Source organism: Schistocerca serialis, chromosome 2, assembly GCF_023864345.2.
Source record: "Schistocerca serialis cubense isolate TAMUIC-IGC-003099 chromosome 2, iqSchSeri2.2, whole genome shotgun sequence".
Lineage (NCBI taxonomy): Eukaryota > Metazoa > Arthropoda > Insecta > Orthoptera > Acrididae > Schistocerca > Schistocerca serialis.
Genome location: NC_064639.1, coordinates 489,831,655 through 489,856,762, shown reverse-complemented (window position 1 = coordinate 489,856,762; position 25,108 = coordinate 489,831,655). Strand labels below are relative to the sequence as shown.

At 41.7% G+C, this 25,108-nt stretch overlaps 1 protein-coding gene across 1 annotated transcript in view; it reads left to right on the top strand.

The window, feature by feature from the left end:
- The window catches only part of LOC126457418 (uncharacterized), a 151,217-nt gene extending 132,587 nt beyond the window's left edge, over positions 1 to 18,630 (top strand). The window contains exon 9 of the mRNA XM_050093687.1: positions 17,389 to 18,630. Coding sequence (XP_049949644.1) covers positions 17,389 to 17,828 — 440 coding nt within the window. The 3' untranslated portion in view covers positions 17,829 to 18,630. The remainder of the gene's footprint in view (positions 1 to 17,388) is intronic.
- The last annotated feature ends 6,478 nt before the right edge of the window (positions 18,631 to 25,108 follow it).

Here is a 25,108-nt window from a genome sequence, read left to right as displayed (position 1 = left end):
AAATTCACGACAAACAAAGGAGCGGTAGACTGTCAGTTTCTGAGGAGACAGTGTTGATGGTTGAGCAAAGCCTGCGTGAAGATCGGTGGATCACCCTGGATGATCTCTGCACGTTGGTTCCTGAGGTTTCCCGAAGCACCGCTCACAGAATTTCACCGGTAACATTGAACTACCGGAAGGTGTGTGCAAGATGGGTGTCACGCATGCTGACTGATGACCACATGCAGCGAGTTGATGCTTCCGCGCATTTCTTCACCGCCTTGCAGCCGAACAGGACAACTTTCTGGACTCAATTGTCACGGGTGACGAAACCTGGGCATACCATTTTACACCTGGGACCATGCAATAATCACACCAATGGCGGCATCCTTCTTCGCAGCATGGTGGCGAGCTGGTATGACATGGGCGTACAAAGACTGCCACTGCGTCTACAAAAATGTATCGACAGAAATGTTGATTATGCCGAAAAATAGCGTAATGTTCAAACTGTAAACTGATGTAAACCATTGTAGAAATAAACAGGTCTTATAAAAAAATAGGAGACTTTACTTTTGGGAATACCCTCGTGTGTGTATATATACCACGCAGCCTCCAATTATGCCACCAAACTTCCTATGTATCTGAAACATCTTATTTGTTTCTCCCACTTATATTATTCTCTCCATTGTAAATTGTAGTTTTTCTCCGATTCAACCAACTCTGCTTGATTACTACACACTTAATTGTTTTTATTGTTCCTCCTTCTACTGCTATGCCTCTTGCTTTTTCTAATACTTTGTCTATTAGTTTCTCAGCATAAATATGAAAAAGCGTTGATGACAAACAGCACCCTTGTCTAACAACTGCTGCGCGGGATTAGCCGAGCGTCTGGGGCGCTACAGTCATGGACTCTGCGGCTGGTCTCGGCGGAGGTTAGAGTCCTCCCTCGGGCATGGGTGTGTGCGTTTGTCCCTAGGATAATTTAGGTTAAGTAGTGTGTAAGCTTAGGGACTGATGACCTTAGCAGTTAAGTCCCATAAGATTACACACACACACACACACACACACACACACACACACACACACACACACACACACGTCTAACAACTCTGCCGCCTGCCGCGGTGACCGAGCGGTTCTAGGCACTTCAGTCCGGAACCGCGCGACTGCTACGGTCGCAGGTTCGAATCCTGCTTCTGGCATGGATGTGTGTGATGTCCTTAGATTTTAAGTCGTTCTAAGTTCTAGGGGACTGATGACCTCAGATAGTCCCATAGCGCTCAGAGCCATTTCAACATTTTTTAACAACTTTGCCGGCATCTGTCTCTGTTTTCTCATTCTTACTACCACTTCCTGTGTAGCGCAGAGTTCTTTATATGCCTTCTGTCCTTACAGCTCACAGCAGTATCTTTAAGATTTCAAGAAGATACATCAGTCCATTCCACCTTTTCCCAATTCAAAAAACAGATGTACAAATACTTATTAACTTTAAACATCCAGAAGCATTCTTCCCCCTGTTTCCCTCCAGTTTTCATTCTGATCTTTAATAAATTCCTATTTCTAAAATAAATAGATAGAAACAAAAGATTCGCACCTGACACCATTGGAAAAAAGGAAGCAATATAAAGTAACTGCAGCATAAGTGTATCTTATGCCGGTCCAGCACAAATGTTCATTATCGTCATTCCATTATGCAGTTGATGGATGTCCATATTCACAACTACTAATGCATTCCATTAACAGTTTTAGTCGCCGCAGCGCCTGCTCCTTCGGACATGCATGAATGTCCGAAAGAACATTGCATCGTACTCCAGAACAAAAGTTTTTTTTTCTTTTTGTCAACAGTCTTCTGACTGGTTTGATGCGGCCCGCCACGAGTTCCTCTCCTTCATCTCAGAGTAGTACTTTGAACCTACGTCCTCAATTATTTGCAGTATGTATTCCAATCTCTGTCTTCCTCTACAGTTTTTGCCCTCTACAGCTCCCTCTAGTACCATGGAACTCATTCCCTAAAGTCTTAACAGATGTCCTATCATCCTGTCCCTTCTCCTTATCAGTGTTTTCCACATATTCCTTTCCTCTCCGATCCTGTGCAGAACTTCCTCGTTCCTTACGTTATCAGTGCACAACAAAACACAGACACTGCAATACCGTATATCTGTTTTGCACCAGCTGGGTGTCTGTGAGTAAAGACCGTCTTCTCGAAAGGGCACACATGTGAAAATACAATCTTTGGCAACATTTAATACCGTGTTAATCCAGGCTGGTTACTGTAACGTGCCTGGATCCTCATTGGCATGTACCCACAAGGTGACATGCTGCTCAAGCCTGTTCCACCATTGGCAGCGGTCTTCCTAAGGTGATCCAGAGAGCCGGGAGCGTTAGATATAGTAGCACATTCCATTCATTTCATTCTTGCCACTTGCTGTACAGGGGATGGACAAAAATATGGAAACGCCAAAAAACACAATACATACCAAGCCTAATAGGCAGCAGGAAACCTGTTGGCATTTTAGCTTCCAGATGGCTTGGAATAGATGAATGCAGGTCCTGTACGGTTTTCGATGGAACGTTATAGCGTTCTTCCTGCAAAATAGTGGCAAGTGCAGATAATGATGATGTAGGTGGGTAGGCGACCAAGCACCCTTCTTTCCAAATTAGACCACAAAGGCTCAAAAACATTGAGATATGGCGACTGTGGTGGCCAGGGGAGATGCAACAATGCATCCTCGTGCTCAGAAAACCAGCACTGGGCAATGCGAGCTGGGCGAACAGGGGACCTGTCGTCTTGGAACACAGAATCACCATTTGGGAACAAACATTGTACCATGCGATGGACCCGACCAGCCAAAACTGTGACATAATACTTGGCAGTAATACGACATTGCACAGTAACAATGGGGCCCAAGGAATAAAACGGTATGGCTGCCCAAATCATCACCAGAACCCTGCCATGTTTCACTCTTGGCGCGTACGCTCGGACAGAAGTTGTAAACATCCGACCAAATGACGGTATTCCATTGCTCCATAGTTCAGGTTTTATGACTTCAGCAGCACGTTTTCCTCTTACGGGCATTTGCATCACTGATGAATGGTTTTCAGGAATTCCAGATCGCCTTACAGTTCCTTGCTGATGGAGCTCCCTTCATGTTGTTTTGGTGCTGACAGAGTTCGCGAGTCCAACATTCAGTTCTGCAGTGACTTTTACACTTGCAGTCCTCTTATTTTTTGTCACAGTTGTTTTCAGCGATGGCCCGTCATGAGCACTCAACATATACTTTCGTTCGCGTTGTGATTTAGAGGATGACGTTGTTTCACTTTCTCTGTATGAGGTGTAAATCTTAGATATGGGGCCTCTTGAAATACTAAACATTTTGGCTGCCTTGGTTGCGGAAGCAGCCAATATACAAATAGCAACATTTTTCCCACGTCTGAGGTCACTTAACTCCGACATAAAGCACTCATAACTACACAGAACGCTATTCTGATAACAATACTTACAATGTGTGGGGATCACTGAACATGTGCCGTTCGTGTTTAGATATGATGGGTAGTCAAATGAAAACCGAACACCCGCTACAACGCGATCATTCAAAACTATTGACTAAAGACTTACCGTTCTGGGAGACGAGACGGTGTATTCCTCTTTCGCAGAACGTGTCGGCCTCTGACGGATCCACTCTTGCCCTTCCTTGTCTGACTGAAACCGATATCCACTTATGTCTTTCTTCAGGTCGTCAAAGACGTGAAAATCACACGGTGAAAGATCCGCGCTGTACAGAGGATGTTGCAGTGTTTCTCAACCAAATCAATGATGCGTAGCCTCGGTCCAGTTGGCAGTGGGGAGGGGGGGGGGGGGAGGGGATAATGCAGGGGCTCTCTGCTCGTCGAGTTCCTCGAGATTGGAACCACGAGCAATACGCAGCGCTATGAAGACACTTTGCAGAAAGTGCGATGTGCCATGTAGTCAAAGTGCCCAGTAATGCTATCGGCCGTAGGCTACGCTGCAGCGATTTAGTTGAGAAACACTGCAACACCCTGCGTACAGCCTGGATTGCTCGCAGTGTCATTTTCACAACTTCGATGCTCTGAAGAAAGACATGCATGGGCGTCGGTTTTAGTCGAACGAGGAAGTCCAAGGGTTGGTGCCGTCGCGGATCTGCCAGCTGCCGGCAGCGTTTTACGGAACACGAATTGATCCTATCGTGTTCCAGTGGGATAAATGCCTTAACGTGTGTGATGACTGGTGTCGAATGGAAGGATTCCATTGTCCCTTTGTGGCAGGTGTTCGATTTTCATTTGATTACCCCTTATAGAACGGCGACCTGTAGGCCTGGCTAGCGTCTGCGTTTATCCAACAGGATGAAGGGCAGTATCGGCCATAAATCCTTATTGCAGATCGATTTCAGCTATTGTGCAGCTACCTTCAGTGCAGTTATATTCATGTCACGATGGCTGAATTTCACTGAAGATAGCTGCACATTAGCCGAAATTGATCTGTAATAAATAGACTAAAAATTTACGTCCGATGCTGCCATTCCTCTTATCTTGGATCTCATTAATACGGTCGTGGAGCACGTTGTTCCTGACAGAAACAAACCGTAAGGTCTGCGTTTATATCCACGCACGCGTTTCTCGCATTGTTTCCATATTTTTGTCCTCCCACTGTAGGTGTTCACGAGCAGGTGCGACGTTTTCGCGGATTATCGTATACAAAGACGAACCTACCTCCGAAATGTTGACTTCAGGGCTAGACAGTAGGCCGGAGGATCCTGTCCCAATACTCCAAAGCCTTCAAATTACACTCGACAGAGATGGGAGACCTCCGACCTCCACATAAGTTACCTGCCTAAAATATGATTGACCTGTGCCGAATCCGTAGCACTCCATGGCCGAGACATGCGTTTGGTACCTGACCGTTGCCACATTCCTCTACAGTGATCATCAGATAAATCCTATACTACAGTTTCTATTCCAAGTGTTCCCTTCACTATCTTCTTCGCGGCAACGATACCGAGGGGGTGGGGGGCGGGGGGAGAGGAGCAGCTTCTACTGATATTCGCAGTGGTCGCCTAGACGACAAATGGACCGAATGGAGACGATTCTTACTATCTAGATGGACATAGCCGTTCAAGTTGCTTCCAGAATAGAAGTTCTGTTGCATTCTTGTCCGGATGCTTACAAGCTGTTATTTGTAGACTGCGGTATTCAGCAGGTGTTGTTAACAGTGAGGGACCACTAAGCTGGAGATTCTAAGTGCTTTGAGTTTCACGGTAGTGGCTGAAGGTTTGAGTGATGTCGCTGTGATTCGTCGAGCAGTGTATCTTACTGGCCAGTTTCCTGCCTTAAAGTGACGGTTCTCACACGATCGAAACTTGGAGACATGTTGAGGCATATTGACAGACTAAACAAGTGGCATGTTTCCCACGACACAGCGCGCCCTACTAAACTACACTGCAAGTTTTCTTCTACCTCCGTTAGACAGAAGGCTGTATGTAGCGTATTCGTGTCGTCAAAAGAGTACTGCCACAGAGCTTTCGGAACGAATATTACATCTGCAAGTCATTATGGTCGTGCATAACTTCTTTTGAACAGTTTATTTGAAATTATTGGTTAGTTTCTTTGAAAGCTGCCGACTCTTTGCTTGATACTATAACAAGCTGCGATAATAACGCCTCTTAAAACTCGTACGAAATAGGTTAAGTGAGACGTACGTTTCAAGCAATGAACGTTTGTCAAAGATAACAAAAGAAGTCTTGTTTTGTAATAATTACATAATACCTAAAACAACTTTTGGATGTCGTAGTGCTACACGTAGACATCTACATCTACGTCTATACCCCACCATCCTCTTCGCGGTGTGCTGTGGAGGATATTTTGTGTACTACTGCCAGCTGTCCCCTTCCCTGTTCTGATCGCAAATGGTACACGGGAAGAACGATTAGTGATAAACGTCTGTGTGAGCTCGAGTCTGTCTAAGCTAATTGTACACATGAGACTTTTTCACTGTCAGAGAGGTTCTGCGAGTAACGTATGTCGTGTAAACAGTGCCGAGAGTACGAAGTAGCATCCTTGTCTGTGCCGAGAGTCATCTCGCCTGCAGTGTCTGAGAGTGGGGCAATATCTCAGACAGTCCCTCTCTACCAGTTTAGACACCCCCCCCCCCCCCCCCCCCCCCCCAGTGTAGGGGGCAACCCTATCTCTCGAGAGTTGCTCGCCGTAGCTCTCAGACAAGGAAAAACTACACAGGCATTATCGGGAGAGCTGAGAGTACTGAGAGAGCGCTGAGCGGCCATATTGGTCCCGGATTTGTGCCGTAATTCAGTTTTTACACTACAATTTATTGGAACTATATTTCACCGTACTCATGCACACATTAAATAAAAGTACCCACTGAAGTGTGTGTTTGAGCCATAATTTGTAGCCGTGGCATGTTTGTGAGCGAAGAAATCGTCCGGTTCACCTCCCACACGAACAATTTGCCTATTTCAGAAGTTCTAGACCTAAACAAAGCAAAACACATATAAAAACATCAGAGGCACATTATACGCAGCTAATAAAATAAAATAAAATAAAAATTTTTACTTAAGAGATTTGATCCCACTTTATTACGACAATGTGTATAAGAGACTAACGGGTTACCCGCTGGGGGATATTAGCATCGCAACAATCAGTTCTCGAAATGTGTAACGGCATTGTCGAGACTCGCTGGCCGGAGTGACCGTGCGGTTCTAGGCGCTGCAGTCTGGAACCGAGCGACCGGTACGGTCGCAGGATCGAATCCTGCCTCGGGCATGGATGTGTGTGATGTCCTTAGGTTAGTTAGGTTTAATTAGTTCTAAGTTCTAGGCGACTGATAACCTCAGAAGTTAAGTCGCATAGTGCTCAGAGCCATTTTGTCGAGACTGCTGGGACTACCATCGCGATGGATACACTCTGTGAAGTGAAAGTCAGCAGCGTGTTGGCAAAAAGAGTAATGAAGTAAGCTACCAGGTTGTGAACTCAGGATGAATTTCTACATTTAATTAGTACATACAAGGAAAATCCAGCGTTATCTAATGTATAGTTACTGAATACAGAAAATGAGACAAGGAAACAGGCAAAGTAGTTTTATAACATAGATTAATTAACGTAGAAAAGCAAGGGAAGTATGTTTGAAAGTAATCATTTTGGAACTCGGAAAAATGACGTTCCATTTAAAGTAATACAGCTGTACCGGTATCAATAATTCTTTATGAACTGGTATTTAGTGAGTATATTATTACATTGGAAGTTGAGTAACAGACCTTAACGAAATTACGAGGGACCCTTAAGTCAATATAAGTAAAAACATTCAAATAAATGTACGTCAGGAAACGCTTGTTTTATCAGATATCCGCCCTATTTGGCTTTCGAGCGTATGTGGGTCCCAAGATGAAATCTGGTGCACTATATCAATGCAATTGTTACTGTATTAAATATTAAAGAGAATAAACGTTGCTGGTGCTAGAAATATTAGTGTCATTAGCTGTCTTTAACAGTAAAAATTATCTAGATTGGCAGTGCTGGGTCCAATTATAAAAAGCATTTCTTCCACCTCCATCATTATCATTCTTGTAAAATTTCTATATTCTTATGGGACTTTCCCCCCCATGAACCATGGACCTTGCCGTTGGTGGGGTGGCTTGCGTGCCTCAGCGATACAGATGGCCGTACCGTAGGTGCAACCACAACGGAGGGGTATCTGTTGAGAGGCCAGACAAACATGTGGTTCCTGAAGAGGGGCAGCAGCCTTTTCAGCAGTTGCAGGGGCAACAGTCTGGATGATTGACTGATCTGGCCTTGTAACATTAACCAAAACGGCCTTGCTGTGCTGGTACTGCGAACGGCTGAAAGCAAGGGGAAACTACAGCCGTAATTTTTCCCGAGGGCATGCAGCTTTACTGTATGATTAAATGATGATGGCGTCCTCTTGGGTAAAATATTCCGGAGGTAAAATAGTACCCCATTCGGATCTCCGGGCGGGGACTACTCAAGAGGACGTCGTTATCAGGAGAAAGAAAACTGGCATTCTACGGATCGGAGCGTGGAATGTCAGATCCCTTAATCGGGCAGGTAGGTTAGAAAATTTAAAAAGGGAAATGGATAGGTTAAAGTTAGATATAGTGGGAATTAGTGAAGTTCGGTGGCAGGAGGAACAAGACTTTTTGTCAGGTGATTACAGGGTTATAAATACACAATCAAATAGGGGTAATGCAGGAGTAGGTTTAATAATGAATAAAAAAATAGGAGTGCGGGTTAGCTACTACAAACAGCATAGTGAACGCATTATTGTGGCCAAGATAGACACAAAGCCCATGCCTACTACAGTAGTACAAGTTTATATGCCAACTAGCTCTGCAGATGATGAAGAAATTGATGACATGTATGACGAGATAAAAGAAATTATTCAGGTAGTGAAGGGAGACGAAAATTTAATAGTCATGGGTGACTGGAATTCGTCAGTAGGGGAAGGGAGAGAAGGAAACATAGTAGGTGAATATGGATTGGGAGGAAGAAATGAAAGAGGAAGCCGCCTTGTAGAATTTTGCACAGAGCATAACTTAATCATAGCTAACACTTGGTTCAAGAATCATGAAAGAAGGTTGTATACCTGGAAGAATCATGGAGATACTAAAAGGTATCAGATAGATTACATAATGGTAAGACAGAGATTTAGGAACCAGGTTTTAAATTGTAAGACATTTCCAGGGGCAGATGTGGATTCTGACCACAATCTATTGGTTATGAGCTGCAGATTGAAACTGAAGAAACTGCAAAAAGGCGGGAATTTAAGGAGATGGGACCTGGATAAACTGAAAGAACCAGAGGTTGTACAGAGTTTCAGGGAGAGCATAAGGGAACAATTGACAGGAATGGGGGAAAGAAATACAGTAGAAGAAGAATGGGTAGCTCTGAGGGATGAAGTAGTGAAGGCAGCAGAGGATAAAGTAGGTAAAAAGACGAGGGCTAATAGAAATCCTTGGGTAACAGAAGAAATATTGAATTTAATTGATGAAAGGAGAAAATATAAAAATGCAGTAAATGAAGCAGGCAAAAAAGAATACAAACGTCTCAAAAATGAGATCGACAGGAAGTGCAAAATGGCTAAGCAGGGATGGCTAGAGGACAAATGTAAGGATGTAGAGGCTTGTCTCACTAGGGGTAAGATAGATACTGCCTACAGGGGAATTAAAGAGACCTTTGGAGAGAAGAGAACCATTTGTATGAATATCAAGAGCTCAGATGGCAACCCAGTTCTAAGCAAAGAAGGGAAGGCAGAAAGGTGGAAGGAGTATATAGAGGGTTTATACAAGGGCGATGTACTTGAGGACAATATTATGGAAATGGAAGAGGATGTAGATGAAGATGAAATGGGATATAAGATACTGCGTGAAGAGTTTGACAGAGCACTGAAAGACCTGAGTCGAAACAAGGCCCCGGGAGTAGACAACATTCCATTAGAACTACTGATGGCCTTGGGAGAGCCAGTCATGACAAAACTCTACCATCTGGTGAGCAAGATGTATGAGACAGGCGAAATACCCACAGACTTCAAGAAGAATATAATAATTCCAATCCCAAAGAAAGTAGGTGTTGACAGATGTGAAAATTACCGAACTATCAGTTTAATAAGTCACAGCTGCAAAATACTAACGCGAATTCTTTACAGACGAATGGAAAAACTGGTAGAAGCGGACCTCGGGGAAGATCAGTTTGGATTCCGTAGAAATGTTGGTACACGTGAGGCAATACTAACCTTACGACTTATCTTAGAAGAAAGATTAAGAAAAGGCAAACCTACGTTTCTAGCATTTGTAGACTTAGAGAAAGCTTTTGACAACGTTAACTGGAATACTCTCAAATTCTGAACGTGGCAGGGGTAAAATATAAGGAGCGAAAGGCTATTTACAATTTGTACAGAAACCAGATGGCAGTTATAAGAGTCGAGGGGCATGAAAGGGAAGCAGTGGTTGGGAAAGGAGTGAGACAGGGTTGTAGCCTCTCCCCGATGTTATTCAGTCTGTATATTGAGCAAGCAGTAAAGGAAACAAAAGGAAAATTCGGAGTAGGTATTAAAATTCATGGAGAAGAAGTAAAAACTTTGAGGTTCGCCGATGACATTGTAATTCTGTCAGAGACAGCAAAGGACTTGGAAGAGCAGTTGAACGGAATGGACAGTGTCTTGAAAGGAGGATATAAGATGAACATCAACAAAAGCAAAACGAGGATAATGGAATGTAGTCAAATTAAATCGGGTGATGCTGAGGGGATTAGATTAGGAAATGAGACACTTAAAGTAGTAAAGGAGTTTTGCTATTTAGGGAGTAAAATAATTGATGATGGTCGAAGTAGAGAGGAAATAAAATGTAGACTGGCAATGGCAAGGAAAACGTTTGTGAAGAAGAGAAATTTGTTAACATCGAGTATAGATTTAAGTGTCAGGAAGTCGTTTCTGAAAGTATTTGTATGGAGTGTAGCCATGTATGGAAGTGAAACATGGACGATAACCAGTTTGGACAAGAAGAGAATAGAAGCTTTCGAAATGTGGTGCTACAGAAGAATGCTGAAGATAAGGTGGGTAGATCACGTAACTAATGAGGAGGTATTGAATAGGATTGGAGAGAAGAGAAGTTTGTGGGACAACTTGACTAGAAGAAGGGATCGGTTGGTAGGACATGTTTTGAGGCATCAAGGGATCACAAATTTAGCATTGGAGGGCAGCGTGGAGGGTAAAAATCGTAGAGGGAGACCAAGAGATCCATACACTAAGCAGATTCAGAAGGATGTAGGTTGCAGTAGGTACTGGGAGATGAAGAAGCTTGCATAGGATAGAGTAGCATGGAGAGCTGCATCAAACCAGTCTCAGGACTGAAGACCACAACAACAAGAACATGGGACTTTCCGCCAAAAGCTCAACAATCAGATTCTTCCATGCTCCAAAATCAACACGCTGCCTAATCCGCTCTGTTATTCAACATGAACGACGTCGTTTACATTTTTTCTTTGCCACTCAAAATATTAAAAGTGCAGCCGCAGCCGGACACTCCTTCATCGCAACGCCTTTCTTCATGCAAATAGCTACGACAGAAAAATCTCGCATGATCTCTCAACTCTCATAGACACACTGATGTGTATAAACGCTTTCCACATTTGCTCTCGCAGGACTCTCAGAAACGCACGAAAAGTGCTCCAAGTAACTATAAGGCAGTAACTTTTAGCGAAAATTCCCCTCTGGTGTAAACAATTATGCAAGTACTACCTGAGAGTAACAAACTGTCAGAGCTAGAAACACTCACACGCATCCCCATCCTCAACCTTCATAGTCTTTTCACGTGGTATACATAGGAGGAACTAATTTGTCGGTTCAGCCTTCTAGTAACTTAAGCAATCGAAATTTTTGCAGTAACGTGATTGAGAACGCCTCTCTGGTAGCGTATATCACAGAAGCTGGATGAGCATCTCTGTGACACTTGCACGTCTAATAAAGAACACTGTTCCGAAACATGCTTTTCTTCTTTCCATCGTCCTTATTTCCTCCATCAGTCCTATGTGGTAGGGGTACCAGACTGTCCAGCAATGTTCAAGTATCGATCGAACGACGGTTTTGTAAGCTAGCTTCTTTGGAAGTGGACGACACTTCGTAAGGATTCTTCGGATGTTCTCATTCTGGGGTCTATTATTGCTACGAGTAAAGTCATGTTCTCCACACGCGTACCCCCAGCTGTTTTAATGTTATGACTGCCTGTACTCATTGTATCTTAGAAAAACGGGTCTTTTTGCTTATTTGGGCGCAATATGTTTATGTTGAGGGTCAACTGCCAATCCCTGCACCATACGTCGATTCTGTGCAGACCTTCCTTCATTTCACTACACTTTTCTAGCGTTGCAACTTCTCCCCACATAAAACATCATTCGCAAACAGCTTATGGAGTATCGGACATTATCCAGTTGGTCATTTATGAAGGTATAGCGAGACAGGTTTAGGCTATCTTTACCCCTTGAGTGGGTTTCCTTGGATTCAAGAGCCTTGAGTGGAACGCAGTAAGGTATTTGATTTCCAAAACTTTATCATCACAACCTAAAAAGGACATCAAAGGTATGCATATATTATTGTCCTGAGCAATTCCTAATAATACCTATTTTTATCAAAACAACCAAAAATTCTAATAGCACATACAGAGGCAATACACATGAAAAGTTTGTCTAGCAAACAATCCTTTTAAATAACTATAATAGTTACAACTCCAGAGCAGGTGGAACTAGGAAACTGACTCGAAGCAGGCTCTAAACTTCTTAATTCAGCGAGATTTAAACACACCTTAGAATCACGATTAACACTGCTGTGTTATACTGTGCTGAATAAATTAAATTTGACAGCAAAGAGTTTTGAAATTATACATAACATCGAGCACTACCTCAGAGTGGCAGGCAAAAGTACCGAGACACATAATTTAACAACGAATAGACAGTTTTTAAACATTAACTATTAATCAATGAAACAGTGGACATACTTCGCCGCAACTAATCAGACTGAAGAGTCAGTAAACTACAAACGGCACGTTGAGCTAGAAAAATACAAATGGGTACTCGAGATAAGAGCGCTAGCCCATTAAAGATAACATTTGAAAGACAGTTAAGAACGCTTGCTCACATGAATTAACAAATTTAAAAGGCAGACTTTAAAGCCGTAACTTTTGATCAATAAAATCACGGACCGTGTCCGCCTCAGTTAATTAGGGAGGTTTAACAAGAAACAACAACCAGATTTGGTGCTATTAAAAGAAAGCTAAGGGCCCTTGCCCTCTAAAATTGGCAAATAGGAAAATGACTATTTTAAACACAATAAACTTAGCAACTAATTAGGGCACTGTGGCAGCTAAAACTAGGGATTTAGTAGTAGCAAAATAAGTAAACAACTGCTCGTGCCCACATAGATTAACAATTGAAAATGACTCCTTTTTAAAAGAAACAGTAACCTTAAGTCCATAGGAAGGGCAAAAGCTCGCGTAACTGAACTAATTCAAAAGACAATTTTTAAAGAGTTACATCTAACCAAGATAACAGAGCGCGTAGGCCTTAACCACTAGTTACGGGAATCTGACAGCCCGTTTGGTGGTTCAAATGACTAAGCACTATGGGATTTAACATCTGAGATGATCAGTCCCCTAGACTTAGAACTGCTTAAAACCTAACTAACCTAAGAACATCACACACATCCATGCCCGACGCAGGATTCGAACCTGCGAACGTAGCAGCAGCGCGGTTCCTGACTGAAGCGCCTAGAACCGCTCGGCCACAGCGGCCGGCTCGTTTGGTGGTAGCAAAATTTTTAAACAGGTGCTCAGACCAAGGGCACTAGCTAATTAAAATCAACTAAGTGAAATGACAAAATGTATAATATATTAGTTAATGACCGACTTAGTACTGAACAATTAGTCAGACAATCTTGGCGACAAAACCCCTCTTGCTGAACCAACGGTTTTTAGGAAATAAACATTGCAGTAATCATATTCTACACTTGCCGAGAATTCTTAGACAGGATGCATCGTCTTATTACAACAAGTATACACAGCTTATTGTTCACTGCACCATCAACCATTCCAAGCGGTGGACATAATGAGCGGCCATTGGATAAACATTCGGCCATCGGCAGAGCAATGGGCGACGTGCGTGTTCAACAAGGATATGATACTCCAGCAAGTACGCCACCACATTCACGTCCAAAACTGATCTTACAAAGCACCTTGACCCCAAAGCTTCTATAACAAAATAAAGCAAGTTCATTAGTTCATAGAAGTTTGGAAAGCACGCTCCGAACAAGGTAATTGACAGACAACCAAAACGACGGGCGAGCACACAGAGATGAAATGGTATCACTCCGTTTAAAGCATGAAACATTTGTTAAGCGACTCTCATGAACATTTCCCGCAGCTGGCTCTGGCCATTTGTGGCCAGACTCCCGACTTCACTCCGTCTATCCCTGGCGCAACGCAAACAGCACGAAGTACAAACAATTCCCGGAAAAATAGCTCTGGACGGACGTGCACACAGCACATGATTCCGACTAGAACACTGTGTAAGGAATCCACCTTTCTCCTCCATGTACTCACGCCTACCGCCTGTCGACTCGCAGCTGCTGAAATCTTGTTACCCCACGCGACGCGCGCTCCCTCTAGGTCCCGTCCGGCACAGCACTCTCCCTGCTAATCGGACGACGGTGCGTAGTCGATAACCACGTATCAGTTTATATACAGCGTGGCGCAGTTAAAAATTGCCCGCCTCCTCTTTGAAAGTGAATGCAGTATTTCGACTTCTGAAATAAACAGCTACAGCAGTGGACAGTTTTGTGCAATAATCGTTTGTTAGCATTCTTCTGTCAGAACTGAATCAGTGAAGTTAGGCGTTTCTCTTTGTGTTCTGCAAAATGACTTTCTCGGCAGAAGAAAGAATTGAAATTGTGGAAGCGTAGGTGGAAACAGGTTCGATTAAGGAAATTTGCGAAATTTTCGGGGTCAAGTATCCGTATAGATGACTACCAGGAAAGGCAGCAATAAAGAGTCTGTAAAAAAAATTGGTGCAACTACGGATCTGTGCAAAATCTAAAACGACAAAAAACTCATTCAGTTCTCACACCGGAAGTTATTGGAGACATTCGCCGAAGAATTATTCAGATCTCAAAGAATCTACACGCAAATTGGTCCAACAGCGCTTATAAGTAGCAGTTGCTAGCAGATATTGAAAAGCCTTAATTTGCAAACATATCCTATGACGATTGTTCATCAATTATGGGAGGATGACAATCAGAAATGTAAAGACCACTGCAAGTGGCTTTTGAATATCATCAACAATGGCTTGTTACACCCTTTCCGTGACACCATGGGTGATGAAGCATGGTTTCATTTTTCTGGTATTGTGAGAACCCTAACATTGTGTGTCAGCAACCACTCCATGATAAAATCGGCATTTGGTGCGGCGTAACAGTAACACTCATTATTGGACCGATATTTTTTGTCACTGCCTTCAACACCGTTGCATATATGGAAATTATTGATACATTTTATGCTCAGCTCATTGAATATGGAAGACAACACTGCTTCTTCCAGCAAGACGGGGCAACATGCCACACGTCAGTAATGTCTTCACTGAAAAATGAAACGTCAGCAGACATGGCTACCACGTTCGCCGGATCTAACAACATAATGATTTTTTCCTGTGGGGGTACTTGAACAGCAACGTCTTGAAATCCATACGCAGTTTGGTTTCCGAAATGGCAAAAATACGGAGCCAGCCTAGTAGAATTCACAAAAGCTGTACTTGATGCTCTTGACAAAGATAAGTGTGTCACAGGCATGTTTTTGGATCTTTCTAAGGCGTTTGATAAAGTCGACCACAAGATTCTATTAAATAAATTAGAAGCATTAGGAATAAGAGAAGTAGCTAATTACTGGTTTCGATCATACCTAACAGATAGGATACAAAGAGTAGAGATAAACATACTTCAAATAGATCTAAACATTTAGTGAAAGACTTACCAGAACCAAAATAAATATAGGGTTTCGGCAAGGTAGCATGTTAGGACCAATACTGTTCCTGATATACATCAATGACCTTCCCAGAAGTGTTACTCATGGTGATAAAATTCTGTTCGCTGATGACAGCAATATTATTGTCACTGAGAAAACAAGATAACTCCTTGCCGAGAAAGTAAATGAAACTTTCAAGGAAGTTTATGATTGGTCAATAAGCAATAGTGACATTGAACATAAAGAAAACTAATGCCATGAATTTCAGTTTGAAGAGGAAAAATGACAATATTAAATTAAATGTAGATGGCACCTCTCTAGACTGTGTAACAAATGCAAAATTTCTAGGAATGAATATTGATTCTCAGCTGAAGTGGTGTGAACACACAAAGGTACTCGAAAACCGAATGTCATCAGCTTGTTATGCCCTTAGAATCCTATCATCTGTGTAACATGGAGTGTCTTTGTTACATATTATTCATATGTACACTCAGTTCTTAGCTATGGCATTCTTTTTGGGGAACAACTGCACAAAATATGAACACAATTTCCAAACTCCAGAAAAGAGCCACAAAAATAATAACCAAAAACACTGATCGAGCTCATTGCAAAGATCTCTTCAAAGCACTGGTGATTTTAACTGCTCCATGTGAATACGTTTACCATTCAATTGTACACATCAAAAATAGCATTACCAAGAAAAAATAAACATAACACTCAAAACAGCGTTTTCTACCAAGGAATAAAACTGTACAGTAAATTATGTAGAGAGATTAAAGAAATTGCAAAAATACACTTATTTAAAAAGGCAGATAAAAAGTACCTGTTATGCAATACATTTTGCACATTGAAGGATTACTTAGCTAAAACATGGTAGGGGTTTGATAAAAAAAATTTATACAAGTAAATAATAATAGTAATGATTATAAAACATCCAACATTCCACATAACACCTTCACTTTGTTTTTTTCCCTTCTTTTTTCCTTTCTAGAAATACTTACCCCCGAGCTATGCATAGCACAATACTAACATCTCTTCCTCTTTCTGAGCTCAACATCTCTCTCATTATGGAGGGATGCTGACTCAGTTTTTCAGGATAGCAAACGGGAAGTTGCGGTACAGAAAATGGCCCAGAGATCACCTGTGTGTGTGTGTGTGTGTGTGTGTGTGTGTGTGTGTGTGTGTGTTTGTGTGTGTGTGTGTGTGTGTGTGATGTGTTATGAAACAATATGTGTATAGCTTGTGCAGTGACTGATAGATATGAGTGAACAGTCTGGCACTGCATTATTTAATAAGTTATTTGTAAAAAAAGTATTTTATACCAGGAGTAAATCTTATGATTGTCTCTAACTAGAAGTCTGTAAATATATGTGTATACGAATTAGCTTATTTTAAACTGATCTAAGTTCGTAAATACTTTGACATGTCCTATATACTTGTAAAAAGAGAACTACGGGTGAGTAAAGCTGCTGCTACTACTACTAATACTACCACTACTAGAGTACAGGAACTGAAAGACAGCATCAGCCACGAAGTTTCGACCATCAATATCCGAACTTGGCGCTGGGTGTATTTGAATGTGCTTAGACGTGCACAGCTGTGTATTGGTGGTGCAGGGGTGTCACATTCAGCATCTGCTATAAATGTACTTTTCATTGTATTTTTCATTGTAAATAAATGGTAAGTCTATTTCAGCTCTTCGTTTCTGTACTTTCACTGCATTTCCTTTAGCCTTACATAGTCTGCTTGTATCTGCGCCACCAATTATTTCGAACAGTAACCGTCGTGTAACACTCCCTTGACATATACTCGAAGTCACTTTTAGCCTATCTATCACAGTACAACACAGTGTCGATGTTGGCAGGCCTGTCGCTATCACTGCTGCTGGAGAAAGACGGGACGAGCTGCCGGCTGGCCGTCATGGCAGACGCTTTCGTGACGCCGCATCACGCCGCCATCGCAGAGGCCTTCCCCAGCGCGGTGAACACCATAGCCCAGGTCATGCAGGAGCAGCGACAACGGCCTACCCAAAGATCGAGGTCCCAGTCGCCGGACCCAACTCACAAGTCAGCCACTGCGTCACGGCCAGAGACGCCGCTGCCTTCGCCCGGCAAGACCCCACCGCCGACCCCGACACCTGACAAGACGCCGCCCCCGACGCCACATCCGTCAAGCCCGGGTTCGTCGTCACCGCCTCCAGCGCCATCTCCGCCGTCAACGCCATCTCCGCCACCTGCACAGGAGCTGTCGCCGCCAGGCTCACAACACGCCTCACCACCCATGCCACCAAGATCACCACACTAGACTTGTGAGGACGCGATCGTCAAGATAAACGCACTAAAGTGAAAGCACTATCATTGTACTTGCCTTTCTCTTCCGATGTTGTGTTGAAGCGCCCTCCAGTGCACACCACCTGATGATAGTTTCCATTCAAGTACCTGCAACGTAGTTTGACCCCTATTAAAATACGCAAAATAATATCACAGATGAGCAGCACTTGTGTTTATCTTCGCATGTTTATAAATATACACCATATGATACCGTGTGGTATGAAGTTACTGATTTCTCTTTAACTAGACCATATATTTCTACAGAACGCTTGAAGAAACCAAATTCTGAAACAGATCTGTGTCAGTTTAGTTAAAATATGCATATGATTATGGAGCATTAACAATTGTCAATTATTATAAAACAATTTTATTTTGAGTTCCAGTTGCCAATTGTTACAGGTATGGCCAGTGTTGGCAGTTAAGTCCTCATCAGCTATCTGATGATGTCATAAACGTCGAAATGAGTCATAGCTACGAAAAATGTGCGACTGGGAATGAGTTTTTTTGAGATAATTATAAAAGTAAAAATATTTTATCTTGGCAATTTTATGTTGCCACTTTTAATGGCATGCATTTACACTCACTGATGTTTCAAGATAATCACTCTGCCACAGCTGTTACAACACTACAAATAAGTTACATGTGGCAATAGAATCCTCCGATTTCCCTGTACTGTTATTATTGATGGTAATTCACATTCCTCGTTACTTTGTTATCAGAGAGACAACATTATTTACAAAAATCTAAATTTATCAACAACTGTAATCTGCCAAAAATGCAATAAATAGTGCCTAAACAAAATTATGAAAAATAATTAGAAAGAGGTTTCATAATCTGTAAACTTGGATGAGAATCGTCAGACTACAAGAGTTTCTGACTCTTAGTTTCTGTTACATGTTTGATAAAAGCAAGAGCAGAAATATGTAGAATATTGAATCTTACCTACACAGAAAAGAATAAACAATGAGAATGTATATTTACTGCATGAAGGAAAAGTGCTCAGTAATTTACAATATATGTAATTGAATCATGTAACAATAGTATTATTTCATTAAAAACAACTTTGTGTAGTAGACAGTTTTTTCTTCACCTTGAAAACCATGAAAAAATTTCCGTATATGTATAAATGACACTGAGCCTCTTACCTGTGGCTTCTATCACTATAATGGTAAAAAGACTATGAGACTAAATGACGGAAAATTATGTTTTCACACTCATTTCTTCAAATGACTATGGAGAAAGAAGACACAAAAAGAAAAACTTTAGTTATACTTTTACTGTTATGTACTTTAAACATTAAATTATGTATATTACATTAGCTGTATTCCATTGAAACCACAGAGAGCGATCTATGGCACCTGGAAATTAATCAAAAACATACATTTTTTCATGAACAATACAATAAAATAATTTGTTTTATATATATATATATATATATATATATATATATATATATATATATATAATTGTATTGTTCATGAAAATATATATCTATATATATATATCAGTGTTTAATGATAATCCATGTACTGTTATGTGATTGATATGGAACTGTTACATTATGATTTCTGTCATTCATTTCAGATGAAAAGTGTGAATATGCTGTGTCATCTACTCTACTTTAACTTTTACCTGAGGATATCATACTTCAGGAATTAAAATCCATAGCCAAATTACAAAATATTTCGATTCTGTATTTTCTGATTTATTTATTCTTATGTCATCTGTCAATGTTTTTCTGATCTAAGTGCTCATAAATTCTATCCTTGATCGATTTTTTAAGTTCTTACTGCAATGAGAAGTATTTGTGGTACTACACTATAGTCTCCATTTTTGTGAAGTGCCTTGACTGTAGCATGTTTATATCTATCTGAGTAAGAAGTAATGTGAAATGATCCATTACATAAGTAACTAAATATATTTCAAAATCTCGCTGAACAACAATTAATTTATTCTATAGTTGATTTCATCAAAACTTATCAACATTTGTTTACAAGAGAATTGATATTAAATATTCTTTTGCAACTGTAGGGTAACTGAATTTAACAAATTTATTTGGAATGATTTTCTCATAAATTGTAGATTGCCTACAAAGACATGTTCAAACCTTAACTTATCTGCTACTAAAAAAAGTTATTTAAAGTGTCTCAATTTTGGAACTATTTTGGCTCAGTTCATTATCTGTTTTGAAAAAATTACTTCATTGTATTGATTAATCTTTGTTGTTTCATTTATCACTGTGTTCCAAGTAGTTCGTTATTGGAGTTGGAGGCTGGACTTCTTGATTTTGGGGATGTCATTCGTCAAATTTGTTGGTTGGCTATACAAATATTTCAGAAAGGTAAAACTACAAGAACCCACAACCACTCATCCTATATTTCATGAACAAAAGTGATCTCAAGCAACTGGAAAGTATACAGTTGAGGGAGAAGAATTCCCATGCAGGTAGATTTAAATACCCCCATTTTTTCAGTTGTAATTCAAGTGGGCAATAGAGTGTTCATAGTTTATATTCAATAACTTTGATGAACAATTTTAATGTCAGACAAGCATTTTAATCTTAACAGCTTCACACCACACCCACTTTCTTAATTACTTTTGCAATACAATTTTCGTTCCATTTATTACCATTCTGAAAACTTCCCCATACATAATCAAAGTTTAGATGAAACATCTTATGGGACAATTACTGACGCCTATCACCCACATGCAATTGTAACTTTACCTCACGAACAGCTTAAAACTCGAAAAATAATTTCTTAATATCATTACCAGCTGTTCCTCAGTATTATTAAGTAATATTCTTCTTCTTACCAGATTTTCACAGCTTATCTATCGTCTAACTTTAATTTACATATTCATGGTATGGTATAAGTCCTTTGAAGTCTGACATTAGTAAGTAGTCTTAAACAGGTGGTGAGTCATGGATCCTTAATGATAAATGTGCCTTCCTATGATCCATCCACATGCCAGTAGTTAAGGTTCTGGCCAAGAGGTTTCACTATTCTATAGACAAAATAACTTTCAGCTGTCAAAACATGTATTTTTCGTAAACAGTTTTTATTTTCTGCTGATATATTTTCTGTTAACTAATGCTAATCTCATACATTTTATTATTAGTGTGAATGAAGGGATGAACATGAGGTAATGTGAAATGTGAACCTTTGCATTGTATTAACTGAGCATATAGTAGTGTGCGCATTTGTATCCAGATAGTGTGAGTGAGTCATATACTCTGGGGAAATTTGTAACATGTAATTCACCAGTTTATGGTACTGGTGAAACGTGAAACATACACCAATAATTCAGTTATGTGAACAGGTTTTTTATATTTGTGGATTTTCTAATTTTTTCTAAAATTATTCATTTAATAAATTGCTTTGAAAGGTAATAGCCTTATAACTGGTGCAAAGTAAAATACACGGGACAGCGAAATTTAGATCTGCAAGCTGATTGGCTATCATGAATCTCTGACAAGAAGAGCATTAATGCTCATTTTGTGTGTCAGAAGAACGGCTTTCTGCAGTCAAGAAAGCATTCGGGGAGCACACAGTTATTTACAACCTACACAGAAACTTGACTGCAGTTATACAGACTCAAGGTACCTGAAAGGAAGGCATTATTTTAGAGGGGAGTAAGACTGGGTTGTAGCCTATCCCCAATATTATTCAGTATGTACACTGAACAAGCAGTACGGGAAAGCAAGGTGAAATTTAGAAATGGAGTAAAGTTCAGAGAGAACATATAAAAACTGAAATTTGCCAATGACATTGTATTTCTGTTAGAGACGTCAAAGAACTTGCAAGAGGAGTTGAACGAAATGAGTAGTGGTTCAAATGGCCCTGAGCACTATGGTACTTAACTTCTAAGGTCATCAGTCCCCTAGAACTTAGAACTAATTGAACCTAACTAACCTAAGGACATCACACACATCCATGCCTGAGGCAGGATTCGAACCTGCGACTGTAGCGGTCGCGCCGTTCCAGACTGTAGCGCTTAGAACCGCTCAGCCACCCCGGCCGGCGAAATGAATATTGTCTTGAAAACAGGTTTTAACACAGACATCAAGAACAACAAAACAAGAATAACTGAATGCAGATTGGCAGCAACAGGAAAAGCATTTCTGTAAAACAGAAATTTTGTAACCTGACTGAACTTATGCCTGCGAGAGTGGAAGCTGTCATCAAGGCTAACGCCATACTGAATTCCAGCATTGCTGATGGAGGGCACCACGAACTTGTTTCAGCCAGAATATCTGGGCGAATCTGTAGTAACGTGTCAAAGAAATTTTATGTGAAGGCAAAAAGTTAGCTACAGTAACTGAAGTAAAATATACAAATTATATATATATATATATATATATATATATATATATATAATGTAATATAAATTGCCGCCAAAGATGAGGATATTTTGCGCATGAGCTAGGAGCGGGACCACAGCTTCTTTAAAGAAAATGAAGAAAACAACAAATGCTCGCATGACATTGTTGGCCGGGAGGCCCCATGCGGGGAAGTTCGGCCGCCGTATTGCAAGTCCTTTTTAGTTGACACCACTTTGGTGACTTACGAGTCAGTGATGATGAACACACAACACCCAGTCATCACGAGGCAGAGAAAATCCCTGACCCCGCCGGGAATCGAACCCGGGACCCCGTGTGCGGGAAGCGAGAATGCTACTGCAAGACCACAAGCTGCAGACAAAGAAAATGATTATATCCCGTGATCCTCCACTCCCAATTGGAGCGTGAATATCAACCAAAATTATTTTGAATATTTCTAAGGAGATTGGCTCAAATGGTTCAAATGGCTCTGAGCACTATGGGACTTAACATTACCTTCTAAGGTAATCAGTCCCCTAGAACTTAGAACTAATTAAACCTAACTAACCTAAGGACACCACACACACCCATGCCAGAGGCAGGCTTCGAACCTGCGACCGTAGCAGTCGCGCGGTTCCAAACTGTAGCGCCTAGAACCGCTCGGCCGGCTCTAAGGAGATTCCTCGCCTGTTCTCCAGGATGGTCGTGGTTAGTTACGGTATTCCTACTTTTATATTATTACCGCCCGACATTGAATCGCCACATAACCAGTTATATAAGCGATTTTGCCTGCACCTACTTCATGTTGGAAGCCTGTCTCCATGTCCTCATTGCAAACGTAATATTGTCAATGTAGGATTTTTACGTTTGATTGTATGCTATTCACACTTAAGGAGGATAGTTAATACTGTGGCATCATTACACTAATTAAATCTTCAGTATACTCTGGTCACAGTGGGTTGTGATCCAGGAGCTGTGAGTTAGCAGTTTCCATAGGTTCCTAAATACCTTTCACCAAGGACATCTTTACAACCTATTTTACAAGCAAGCCTTCTGATATCGCCATTTCATTCAATGCACTTCCTTCCGAACTGCTTTTTGTAACTACACTGCTGGCCACCGTAAATGCAACACCAAGAAAGACAAGAGGTAGCACAACAAAATTTATTTTGTAGATAACATGTTGACCAAGTATCAAATGATTACATTTACAGACGTCTGTGACATGTGGTTCCTGCCAGAATCAGTAGCAAGAGTAGCCGCCATTGTTGGAGATCACCGCTGCCACACGTCTCGGCATTGAGTCAAAGAGACGTTGGATGTGTTCCTGGGGTACAGCAGCCCAAGCAGCTTCCACACGTTGCCAAAGATCATCTGGTGTGGCAGCTGGGGATGTAATCCGGGTCACTCGTTGAGCAACCATGGACCACATGTTTTCTATCGGCGAAAGATCCGGAGAGCGAGCCGGCCAGGGAAGCAATTCAATCTGGTTATTGACGAAGAACCTTTGGACAATGCGTGCCACGTGTGGTCGCGCATTATCCTGTTGAAATATGGCTGTGGCCGAGCCCTGAAGGTAAGGAAGGACAACTGGCTCCAGCACCTCGGATATGTAGCGCCAGCTATTTAAAGTACCGGCAATGCGTACTAGAGGCGTGCGAGAGTAATATCCAATACCACCCCATACCATAATACCCGGTGCAAGATCAGTGTGGCGGTGCATAATGCAGCTGTCCAGCATCCTCTCTCCACGGTGTCTCCACACTCGAATCCGACCATCGTGGTGCTGCAGACAGAAGCGTGCCTCGTCAGTAAAGACAACGTCATTCCATTCTGCCGTCCACATCCGTCTGTCATCACACCATTGGCGACGGAGACGTCTGTGGTTCTGCGTCAATGACAGACGAAGCAATGGACGTCTTGCGGACAGACCACTCTGCTGTAAACGGCGTCGAATGGTACGCGCAGACACTGGATGATGCGTTACAGACGCAATGTGCTGTGCTATGGTTCGGGATGTCACTGAGCGATCCGTCACTGCCATGCGCACAATTTGCCTATCAGCACGTGCAGTGGTGCACCGAGGTGAATGCGATCGACCACGTCGGTCCGTCGTACCCTCCTGCATCCAACGGTTACATATCCGCATTACAGTTGTTTGGTTTCGTCCAACACGACTAGCGATTTCTCTGTATGATAATTCACAATCTCGGTAAGCCACTATCCTTCCTCTGTCGAATTCGGATACTTGATCAAAAGATGTTCGCTGTTGTCTACGAGGCATAACTGATCGTCTTGTGAAACAACCACAAGGTAAACACACGTGCCTAACGTACACTCGTCGAAATCGCCATGCCTTAAATGGCGCTATGAGGTGGCGCCACAGGCGCGCGTGATGTGCGTCTGCGCTGAAATTCTGATCAGTTGCATATCTCATCGCTGCAAACTCATGGTGTAAATTTCACTCGATTCAGATGCTTCCTTCAGGGTGTTGCATTTACGGTGGCCAGCAGTGTATTAATCACTGATTCTAGTGCACTGTGCTTTGTTCCAAACTTCTGTGCCTCTCATTCAGTTGATTGCGTGTTAGTTTTTGGATTTTGAAGTCCTCCACAATATCGTATTTGTCTTTCCTTATGTCCCAATAGGCAATGTCCTCTTTGCCTTTTACGGTTTGGATACAATCCGTGACTGGCCGACTGCCAAACTAATTTTAGGAGATATGGATATTTTTATTGTTCCGTTGTTTTTTGTCTGAGCCGGAATCCCGGTTCGCTCACTTTGTTGCTTCGTCTATTGGAACTGCGCTGCCATTTAGCAGTTGGTGGTGTGACCACAGAGCACAAATATCTATGGAGTGAGTATTTGGAACCGCAGAATGGGAACTCTAGTCTGCAAAATTTGCTGCAGCTCAGGTCACGAGATTTTGGGAC